Source organism: Nyctereutes procyonoides, unplaced genomic scaffold (genome assembly GCF_905146905.1).
Source record: "Nyctereutes procyonoides isolate TBG_1078 unplaced genomic scaffold, NYPRO_anot_genome, whole genome shotgun sequence".
NCBI classification, from domain to species: domain Eukaryota; kingdom Metazoa; phylum Chordata; class Mammalia; order Carnivora; family Canidae; genus Nyctereutes; species Nyctereutes procyonoides.
In genome coordinates, this window is record NW_026575144.1 from 16,797,588 (window position 1) to 16,809,746 (window position 12,159).

Genomic DNA, 12,159 nt, shown 5'->3' on the forward strand with positions numbered 1-12,159 from the left:
TTTTCTAAGTTATATTTGATGGTTGAAGTGAAAATGATAAAGCTGACTACTGTGTTCTAGATGTATTTACAGGAATTGCTTAAGACATGTATATTTTATTATTTTTGAAAATTTTTTAAAGATTTTATTTATTCATTCATTCATTCATTCATGAGAAACACACACACACACACACACACACACACAGAGGCAGAGGAAGAAGCAGGATCCACGTGGGGAGCACAACATGGGACTCGATCGCGGGTTTCCAGGATCATGCCCCGGGCTGAAGGCAGCGCTAAACTACCAGGCCAATGGGGCTGCCCTATTTTTGAAATTTTTAAAAAAGATTTTGCTTATATATTTATTTTGGAGACAGGACACGTGTGCAAGTAAGAGTCAGCAGTGGAGGGGAGGAGGCAAAGCAGGATGGACAAGTAGACTCCACACTAAGCCTAGAGCCTGATGTGGGGCTGGATACCATGAACCTGAGATCATGGCCCAAGTGGAAACCAAGAATTTGATGCTTAACTGACTTAAGCCACCCAGGTGCCCCATTTATGTTTTAAATGAAGGAGGATGGGATCCCTGGGTGGCGCAGTGGTTTGGCACCTGCCTTTGGCCCAGGGCGCGATCCTGGAGACCCGGGATCGAATCCCATGTCAGGCTCCCGGTGCATGGAGCCTGCTTCTCCCTCTGCCTGTGTCTCTGCCTCTCTCTCTCTCTCTCTCTCTCTCTCTCTCTCTCTCTGTGACTATCATAAATAAATAAAAATTAAAAAAAATAAAAAAATAAAAAAATAAATGAAGGAGGATACAGAGTATAAAGGGAGATGAGTTTTCTGTGCTTCACTCAAACTGATAAGATATTGATGCCAGTAGTCTGTGATGAATTATGTATATATAATATACTATCCAGAGCAACCACTCAAAAAGCTATACATAGAGATATACTAAAAATAATGCCAGGGATAACTCAAAATGAGATCCTAAAAATATTTCAAGGAAACCATAGCAAGTTGGGAAAAATAAGGCAAAAAAAAAAAAACATGTAAAATTACTGGCTTAAGTCATAGCATATCAATAAAGTCATTAATGTAAATAATTTAAATAGACTTACTAAAAGGCAGAGATTGGCAGAGTGGATTTTAAAACTGGGCCTGACCATATGCTGTTGGGTTTTTGTGAGATGTTTCCACGATGAGATGTTTCTAGTAGAAATTAAATTGAATGTAATGACGTAGGTAGGTTGAAAGTTGAAAGGATGAGAAAAGATATATATATATAGATATAGATATATTTTTTTATTTAAATTTTAGGCAGTAAACATACAGTGTAACATTGGTTTCTGGACTAGAATTCAGTGTTTTGTCAAATACAACAGCCAGTGTTCATCACAAGTGCCCTCCTTAATATCCATCACCCATCTAGGCCGTCCCCCCCACACCTCCCTCCATTAATCCTCAATTTTTTCTCTCCTTAAGAGTTTTTTATGGCTTATTTCCCTCTCTCTTTTTTTCTTTAACCCCTTCCTGTATGTTCAGCTGTTTTCTTTCTTAAATTCCACATATGAGTGAGATCCTTTGGTATTTGTCTTTCTTTGACTGACTTATTTCACTTAGCATAAATATACTCTAGCTCCATCCATGTCATTGCAAATGGCAGGATTTCATTATTTTTAATGAGTAATATCCATTCTCCTGGAAGAAGTAATATCTTCTTTATCCATTCATCAGTAAATGGACTTTTGGGCTCTCACTGTAGTTTGACTATTGTTGATAATGCTGCTATAAACATCAGGGTGCATGTATACCTTCAAATCTATGAAAAAAATATATATGAAATAATAAAAGTAAGTGTATATCAAAACAAATTACCAGAGGCAGACAGAAATATTACAATAATAAAGGAGTGACTCACAAAGAAGACAAATGTACATGTATTAAATAAAAGAGCTAAAAAATATGTGAATTCTACACAGATAGGACTACAAAAGGAAATAAGCACACAGTTATAGTTGGAGACTTCAACATCCCTCCATCAATGATTGATAGAAAAGCTAGACAAAAAACAAGAATATAGAAAAACACAATTCTATCACACCTACCAAGATCATTGGGTATTTGTAGAACACTCCACCCAACAATGTAATACATTTATTTTCAAGTACCCATGAAGCATTTTGAATGATGGATTGTATCATGGGCCATAAAATGACCCAAACAGATTTAAAAGCATTGGATTTTTTTTCATACAGAATCTTTTCTTCTGACCACAATGGATTTCAAGTTAGAAAACAATAAAAGAAAGATACCAGGACAATCTCCCAATACTAAGCAACTAAAGAACATACCTTTAAATAACTCATGGTGTGAGGATGAAGTCTCAAGGGAAATTTAAAAATACGTTGAACTGAAAGAAAATGAAAAATCACATATCAAAATTTGTGGGAACAGCTAAAGCAGTGCTGAGAAGATACTTTGTGACCTAAATATTTACATTTAAAAAAAGAAAAACACTCATCAATAATCTAAGCTTCCATCACAAGCATTTAGAAAAAGAATAGTAAAATAAACCCAAAGCAAGAAGGAAGGCAATAATATAGATGCAAGAAGAAATCAATGAAACTGAAAAACAATTTTAAAAAATCAATGAATATAAAAGCTGGTTATTTAAAAATCGCAATAAAATCTACAAACCACCTAAAAGACTGACAAAAGAAAGAGGACACAAATTACCAATATGAAGAATGAGATGAGGTATCACTACAGAACCTGCAGACATCAAAAGGATCAGATGGGAATATATGTGTGCATACTGTATGATTCATTTATGCGATATTCTTGAAATCCCAAAATACAGAAATGGACAACAGATTAGTTATTGACAATAATAAGGGATGAGGAGCAGGTAGGAGGGAAGTGGATGTGAATATACAGGGGTAGCAGGAGTGATCCTTGAGGTGATAGAATTGTTCTCTGTTTGACTCTATCAACGTCAGTGTCCTGGTTATGATACTACACTGCTATTTTGTAAGATATTACCCATTCCCAGGGGGAACTGGGTGAAGGGTATATGGTATCTCTTTGTATTATTTCTTATAATAGCATATTCATGTAGTTATCTCAAAAGCTAAACAAAAAATTCACAAAAAAACTCTAAAAAGAAAACTTAAAATTGTTTTCCTCAGGGCATATTATGAAACAGCAACATTCTTCTCTTCATTCACAAGTGTAATATTTTTGTGTATAAAGCTAAAACAAATGGAGGATAATTTCTTGAAGTTTGTTTAATTGAATCATTAATATTAGTAAAAACATAACTATCCATTATATTACTTCTCTATTTGGATTATTTCTTCATCTTTGCTGCTATATTCTTCTCAAAAGGATTCTTTAAACTACCGGATGAAGTGGGCACCTGGGTGGCTCAGTGGTTGAACTTCTGCTTTTGGCTCAGGTGGTGATCCCAGAGTCCTGGGATCCAGTCCTGCATCAGGCTCCCTGCAGGGAGCCTGCTTCTCCCTCTGCCTGTGTCTCTGTGTCTCTCATGAACAAATAAATAAAGCCTTTAAAAAAATAATTCCATGAAGTTTAGAACTTAGCTAGAAAAAAAAATGGAAATTTAGGAGATGCATAATAAAATATTTTTTAAATAACATTTAGATTTTAGTTGATTTAAGAACCCTACGTATACAAGGGTCTAACATACTGTGGAATTGAGAAAGAGGAAACAAACTATACGACTATTTTGCAGCAAGCTAGGCTTTGAATAATTTTATTTATTTTGTGATAATTGTTGTATTGAGTGATAATTATCTTTCATATGTTGGGCAGCAATTTATGAATACTCAAGATTTGAACATCTTTGGTCTTTATTTATTTATTTTTTTGCTGTGTCATTCCTGAATTCACTTTTCTTTTGCTTTTGTTCTTCCTCTCTCGTGTTTTTCCAAACTTTCAGATCAATATGCTTCTCAATTTTAAGGATGACAAAAGTGAATGTCCATGTCCTGAGGAAATCCGTGACCAACTCTTAGATTTTCATGAAGATTTGATGACACATTGTGGTAAAGTCTTCTTGAATTACAACTCTTATTAGATGTGTTTTTATTTATTTATTTATTTATTTATTTATTTATTTATTTATTTATTTATTTATAATTAACTGACATACACCACTGTATAAGTTTAGGATGTACACTGTGATGGTTTGATTTACTTACATTATAAAATGATTGCCATAGTAGGTTTAGCTAGCACCCATCTGCTCATATAGATGCAATGAGAAAAAAGAAAGAAGAAAAAAAGGCAAAATTCTTTTCATTGTGATGTAGGATTCACCCTCCTAAGAACTTTCCTATAAGTCATACTGCGGTCTTAGCTACAGTCATCATGCGGTACATTGCATCCCTAGTACTTAAAGTTTAACTTTGGACCACTTTCCTTGATTCCTCTTTCCCTACTCCCCACTTCTGATAACAAGTCTGATCTTTTTTTCTCTGAGTTAGTTGTTTGTTTTTAGTGTCCATGTATAAGTGAAATCACATGGTTTTTCTCTTTCCTCTGACTTATTTCTCTTAGTGTAATGCCTTCAAGTTCTGCCCCTATTGTCACAGATGGTAGGATTTCCTTGTTTTTTGGCTAAGTAACATTCCATTGTATGTATATACCACAAATTCTTTATCTGTTCATTTGTCAATGGACACTTAAGTTGTTTCCATGTCTTGACTATTGTAAATAATGCCGCTGTGAACATGGCAGTGCGATACCTTTTTCAAGTTAGTGTTTTCATTTCCTTTGGATATATTCCCAGAAGTGTATTACTGGATCATATGACAGTAATATTTTTAAGGTTTTTTTTGAGAATCCTTTATACTGTTTTCCATGGTGGCTTTATCAATTTATAATTCCACTAGGAGTGTGCAAGAGTTTCCTGTTTCCCACATACTCACCAGCATTTGTTAATTTCTTATCTTCTCAGTGATGGCCAATCTAATAGGTGTGAGGTGATACCTCACTGTGGTTTTGATTTACTTCTCCCTAATGACCAGTGATATTGACCATCTTTTCATGTATTGGTTGGCCTTTCATATGTCTTTGGAGAAATGACTGTTCAAATCCTTTTCTGAGTTATTTGGGTTTTGAATGTTTGTTTATTTGCTTCTATTGAGTTATAGGAGTTCTTTATATGTTTTGGTTTGAGTTATTTGGTTTTTGGTTTTTTTTTTTGTTTTGTTTTGTTTTTTGCTATTGAGTTGTAGGATTCCTTTATGTGTTTTATTTATTTAAAGATTTTATTTATTTATTCCTGAGAAAGAGAGAGAGAGAGGCAGAGGGAGAAGCAGGCCCCATGCAGGGAGCCTGATGTGGGACTCAATCCTGGGTCTCCAGGATCACACCCCGGGCTGAAGGCAGCACTAAACTGCTGAGCCACCTGGGCTGCCCCCTATGTGTTTTAGATATTAACTCCTTATCAGATACATATTTGCAGACATTTTTTTTCCCATTCTGTAGGTTATTTTTCACTTTTTTTTTTTTTGGTGGTTTCTTTTGGTCTTTATGGAAGCTGTTTAGTTTGATGTAGTTTTTATTTTGCTATTGCTTGTGCTTTAGGTGTCATATCCAAAAAATCATTACCAAGACCCATATCAAGGAGTTTTGTTGTTAGGTTTTTTTCTAGATGTTTCATGATTTCAGTTTGTACATTTAAGTCTTTCATCCATTTATAGTTAATTTTTATGAGTGGTTAAGATACGGTTCCAGTTTCATTCTTCTAAATGTGAATATCCAATTATCCCAGCACCATTTATTGAAGACCATCTTTTCTCCATTGGATATTCTTGACTCCCTTGTCGTATTCTTGGGTTTATTTCTGGGCTCTCAATTCTTTTCCATTTGTCTATTTGTCCATTTTTATGCTAGTACCATGCTGTTTTGATGACTATAGCTTTAATGGCTTAGCTTGAAATCAGAAAGTGTGATACTTCTTGCTTTCTTCTTCTTTCTCAGGATTTCTTTGGCAATTAGGGAGTTTTTGTGATTTCGTATAAATTTTAGGAAGGCTTTTTTCTACTTCCGTACAAAATGCCATTGGAATCTTGATAGAGATTGCATTGAATCTATAGATAGCTTTTGATAATATTACCATTTTAACAATATTAATTCCTCCAAAGCCATTAATAGAGAATGCCTTTCCAGATATTTGTGTCCTCTTCTTTTCTTTTCAGCAATCTCCCATGATTTTTAGAATAGAGAGATTTCTCAGTTAAACTTATTCCTAAATATTTTTGTTCTTTGGCTATTGTAAATGAGATAAATTTCTTTATTTCTTTTTCAGAAATTTCATTTTTATAGAAACACTCTATATTGTATGTTAATTTTGTGTCTTGCAACTTTATTGAATTCATTGATTAGGTTTACCAGTTTTTGGTTGAGCCTTTAGAATTTTCTACAAATAAAATTATGTTGTCTGCAAACAGACCATTTTACTTTTCCTACTCAACTCATGTACCTTTTATTTCTTTTTTTTTCTATTTCCTTCTTTTTCAGATAATTTATTTTTGAGAATAATCACCATTAGTATCTAGAGACATTGATATAGCTGGTAAGATAAGTACACACACACACACACACACACACAAACACACACACATATACCATCCTAAGGAACCAGATGAAAGCCTACAAATTAGTCAAATATCTGAATGTATACTGAGGTCTTGCATCTTTTTTTTTAAGATTAATTGATTGATTGATTGATTTCTGTATTTTTTTAATGGAGTTCGATTTGCCAACATATAGCATATCACCCAGTGCTCATCCCATCAAGTGCCCCCCTCAGTGCTTGTCACCCAGTCACCCCAACCGCCCCATACAACTCCCTTTCCACGACTCTTTGTTTCCCAGAGTTAGGAGTCTCTCATGTTCTGTCACCCTCACTGATATTTCCCCCTCATTTTCTCTCCTTTCCCCTTTATTCCCTTTCACTATTTTTTATATTCCCCAAATGAATGAGACCATACACTGTTTGTCCTTCTCTGATTGACTTACTTCACTCAGCATAATACCCTCCAGTTCCATCCATGTCGAAGCAAATGGTGGTATTTGTCATTTCTAATGGCTGAGGAATATTCCATTGTATACATAGACCACATCTTCTTTATCCATTCATCTTTCGATGGACACTGAGGCTCCTTACACAGTTTGGCTATTATGGACATGGCTGCTATAAACATTGGGGTGCAGGTGTCCTGCCACTTCACTGCTTCTGTATCTTTGGGGTAAATCCCCAGCAGTGCAATTGTTGGGTCGTAGGGCAGGTCTATTTTTAACTCTTTGAGCAACCTCCACACAGTTTTTCAGAGTGGCTGCACCAGTTCACATTCCCAACAGCAGTGCAAAGGGTTCCCCTTTCTCCACATCCTCTCCAACATTTGTTGTTTCCTGTCTTGTTGATTTTCACAATTCTCACTGGTGTGAGATGGTATTTCATTGTAGTTTTGATTTGTACTTCCCTGATGGCAAGTGATGCAGAGCATTTTCTCATGTGCTTGTTGGCCATGGCGTATGTCTTCCTCTGTGAGATTTCTCTTCATGTCTTTTGCCCATTTCAGGATTGGATTGTTTTCTTTAGTGTTGAGTTTAATAAGTTCTTTATAGATTTTGGCTACTAGCCCTTTATCTGATATGTCATTTGCAAATATCTTCTCCCATTCTATAGGTTGTCTTTGAGTTTTGTTGACTGTTTCTTTTGCTGTGCCGAAGCTTTTCTCTTGATGAAGTCCCAATAATTCATTTTTGCTTTTGTTTTCCTTTCCTTCATAGATATATCTTCCAAGAAGTTGCTGTGGCCAAGTTTAAAAAGGGTGTTGCCTGTGTTATCCTCTAGGATTTTGATGGATTCTTGTCTCACATTTAGATCTTTCATCCATTTTAAGTTTATCTGTGTGTATGTGTAAGAGAATGGTCTAGTTTCATTCTTCTGCATGTGGATGTCCAATTTTCCCAGCACCATTTATTGAAGAGACTATCTTTTTTTCCAGTGGATAGTCTTTCCTGCTTTGTCAAATATTAGTTGACCATATTGTTGAGGGCCCATTTCTGGGTTCTTTATTCTGTTCCATTGAGCTATGTGTCTGTTTTTGTGCCAGTACCACACTGTCTTGATGACCACAGCTTTGTAGTACAACCTGAAATCTGGCATTGTGATGCCCCCAGATATGGTTTTCTTTTTTAATATGACCCCTGGCTTTTCGGGGTCTTTTCTGATCCACACAAATCTTAAGATGGTTTGTTCCAAATCTCTGAAGAAAGTCCATGGTATTTTGATAGGGATTGCATTGAATGTGTAAATTGCCCTGGGTAGCATGGGCATTTTTGCAATATTAATTCTGCCAATCCATGAGCATGGAGTATTTTTCCATGTTTGTGTCTTCAATTTCTTTCAGAAGTGTTCTTTATTTTTTAGGGTATAGATCCTTTATCTCTTTGGTTAGGTTTATTCCTAGGTATCTTATGCTTTTGGGTGCAATTGTAAATGAGATTGACTCCTTAATTTCTGTTTTTTCAGTCTCATTGTTAGTGTATAGAAATGCCACTGACTTCTGGGCATTGATTTTGTATCCTGCCACACTGCCAAATTGCTGTATGAGTTCTAGCAATCTTGGGGTGGAGGCTTTTGGGTTTTCTATGTAGAGTATCATGTCATCTGCAAAGAGGGAGAGTTTGACTTTTCTTTGTCAATTTGAATGCCTTGATTTCTTTTTGTTGCCTAATTGCTGAAGCTAGGACTTCTAGTACTATGTTGAATAGCAGTGATGAGAGTGGACATCCCTGTTGTGTTTCTGATTTTAGGGGAAAGGCTCTCAGTTTCTCCCCATTGAGAATGATATTCACTGTTAGTTTTCCGTAAATGGCTTTTAAGATGTTCCCTCTATCCCTACACTCTGAAGAGTTTTAACCAGGATTGGATGCTGTATTTTGTCAAATGCTTTCTCTGCATCTATTGAGAGGATCGTATGGTTCTTGTTTTTTTTTTTTTTTTTCCTCTCGTTGATATGATCTATCACATTGATTGCTTTACAAGTGTTGAACCAGCCTTTCATCTCAGGGATAAATCCTACTTGGTTATGGTGAATAATCTTAATGTACTGTTGAATCCTATTGGCTAGTATCTTTTTGAGAATTTTTGCATCTGTGTTCATCAGGGATATTGGTCTATAGTTCTCCTTTTTGGTGGGGTCTTTGTCTGGTTTTGGAATTATGGTGATGCTGGCCTCATAAAATGAGTTTGGAAGTACTCTATCCCTTTCTATCCTTCGGAACAGCTTTAGTAGAATAGTATTGTTTCTTCTTTAAACATTTGATAGAATTCCCCTGGGAAGCCATCTGGCCCTGGGCTTTTGTGTCTTGGGAGGATTTTGATGACTGCTTGAATTTCCTCCCTGCTTATGGGCCTGTTCAGGTTTTGTATTTCTTCCTGTTCCAGTTTTGGTAGTTTGTGGTTTTCCAGAAATGCATCCATTTCTTCTAGATTGCTTAATTTATTGGTGTATAGCTGCTCATAATATGTTTTTAAAATCATTTGTATTTCCTTGGTATTCATTGTGATCTGCCCTTTTTCATTCGTGATTTTATTAATTAGTCTTTTTTCTTTTGTTTTTAATAACGCCAGCTGATGGTTTATCTACCTTATGAACTCTTTCAAAGAACCAGCTCCTGGTTTTGTTGATCTGTACTACAGTTCTTCTTGTCTCAATTTCATTGAGTTCTGCTCGAATTTTTATGAAATCCTTTCTTCTGCTTGGTGTAGGTTTTATTTGCTGTTCTTTCTCCAGTTCCTTTAGGTGCAAGGTCAGCTTTTGTATTTGAGTTTTTTCCAATTTTTTGAGGGATGCTTGTATTGTGATGTATTTCCCTGTTAGGACTGCATTTGCTGTATCCCAAAGATTTTGAAGGGTTGTATCTTCATTCTCATTAGTTTCCATGCATATTTTTAATTCTTGTCTACTTTCCTGGTTGACCCTTTCATCTTTTAGCAGGATACTCTTTGACATCCACGTGTTTGGGTTTCTTCCAAATTTCTTCTTGTGATTGAGTTCAGGTTTCAAAGCATTATGGTCTGAAAATATGCAGGGGACAATCCCAATCTTTTGGTATTGGTTGAGACCTGATTCGTGACCCAGTATATGGTCTATTCTGGAGAAAGTTCCATGTGCACTTGAGAAGAATGTGTATTCAGTTGAGTTTGGATGTAAAGTTCTGTAGATATCTGTGAAATCCATCTGGTTCAGTGCATCATTTAAAGCTCTTGTTTCTTTGGAGATGTTGTGCTTAGAATATCTATCATTTGCCCAAAGTGCCGTGTTGAAGTCTCCCAGTATTAGTGTATTATTATCTAAGTATGTCTTTACTTTGGTTATTAATTGATATAACTTGGCAGCTCCCACAGTAGCGGCATAAATATTCATGATCTTTAGTTCTTCTTGTTGGATAGATCCTTTAAGTATGATATAGTGTCCCTCTTCATCTCTTACTACAGTCTTTGGGATAAACTTTATCTGATATAAGGATTACTACCCATGCTTTCTTTTGAGGACCATTTGAATACTAAATGGTTCTCCAACCTTTCATTTTTCAGGCTGGAGGTGTCCTTAGTTCTAAAATGAGTCTCTTGTAGACAGCAAATAAATGGGTCTTACCCTTTTATCCAGTCTGAAACCCTGCGCCTTTTGATGAGATCATTAAGCCCATTCATGTTCAGAGTTACTATTGAAAGATATGAATTTAGTGTCATCATAATACCTATTCAGTCCCTGTTTTTTGGATTATTTCTTGGGCGTCCTCTTTCTTTTACAGAGTCCCCCTTAATACTTCTTGCAGAGCTGGTTTGGTGGTCGCATATTCTTTCGGTTACTGCCTATCTTAGAAGCTCTTTATCTCTCCTTCTATTCTGAGCCTTGCTGGATAGAGTCTTCTTGGCTGCATGTTGTTCTCATTTAGGACCCTGAATATATCCTGCCAGCCTTTTCTGGCCTGCCAGGTCTCTGTGGAGAGGTCTGCTGTTAACCTCATACTTCTCCCCATATAAGTTCTGGATCTCTTGACTCTTGCTGCTTTAAGGATTTTCTCTTTAATTTTGGAATTTGCAAGTTTCACTATTAAATGTCGAGGTGTTGAATGGTTTCTGTTGATTTAAGGCGGGGGGGGGGGGGACTCTCTATCTCCTGGATATGAATGCCTGTTTCCCTCCCGAAATTAGGGAAGTTCTCAGCTATGATTTGTTCAAATATGCTTTCTGGTCCTCTGTCCCTCTCAGCGTCCTCTGGAACCCCAATTAAACGTATATTTTTCCTTCTGAAGCTGTCATTCATTTCCCTTAACCTTTCCTCATGGTCTTTTAATTGTTTTTCTCTTTTTTCCTCAGCTTCCTTCCTTGCCATCAACTCATCTTCTATGTCACTCACTCGTTCTTCTACCTCATTAACCCTCATTGTTAGGACCTCCAGTTTGGATTGCATCTCATTTAATTGATTTTTAATTTTAGCCTGATTAGATCTAAATTCTGCAGTCATGAAGTCTCTTGAATCCCTTTATGCTTTTTTTTCCAGAGCCACCAGTAGCTTTATCATTGTGCTTCTGAATTGGCCTTCCTACATTGAATTGTAATCCAAATTCTGTAACTCTGTGGCAGAGCGTACTGTTTCTGATTCTTTCTTTTGTGGTGAGTTCTTCTTTCTAGTCATTTTGCTCCGTGCAGAGTGGCTAAAAATGAGTTGTACTTGTTAGAAGCACAACTCTTTGTAGTGTTCCCATTGTTCTCTCTTTAAATCTCAGGTTGAATTTATAGGTTTTCAGGATGATTTGAAAGTTATCTAGGTATGTTGGTGGGTACAGGTCACTTGGGGACCCTACCCCTTGCCTTCTCACCCCGCCCCCCTTAATTTCTTTTACTTGCCTGATTGCTCTAGCTGGGACTTCCAGTATTGTGTTGAAGGGAATGGTGAGAGAATTAGATGCTTTAATTTTGTTCCTGATCTTTGAGGAAAATTTTTCAGTCTTTCACCATTGGGAATGATAGGAGCACGGGCTTGTCCTACATAGCTTTTGTTATGTTGGGATATATTCCATCTGTGCCCAATTTGTTAAGAGTTTTTAATCATGAATGGATGATAAATTCT

General features: G+C 36.2%; 1 protein-coding gene across 1 annotated transcript in view; it reads left to right on the forward strand.

Annotated features, from left to right (window-relative positions):
- Window positions 1–12,159, forward strand: part of RYR2 (ryanodine receptor 2) — a 755,069-nt gene that overhangs the window by 540,379 nt on the left and 202,531 nt on the right. Inside the window, exon 39 of the mRNA XM_055308992.1 lies at window positions 3,942–4,047. Coding sequence (XP_055164967.1) covers window positions 3,942–4,047 — 106 coding nt within the window. The remainder of the gene's footprint in view (window positions 1–3,941; window positions 4,048–12,159) is intronic.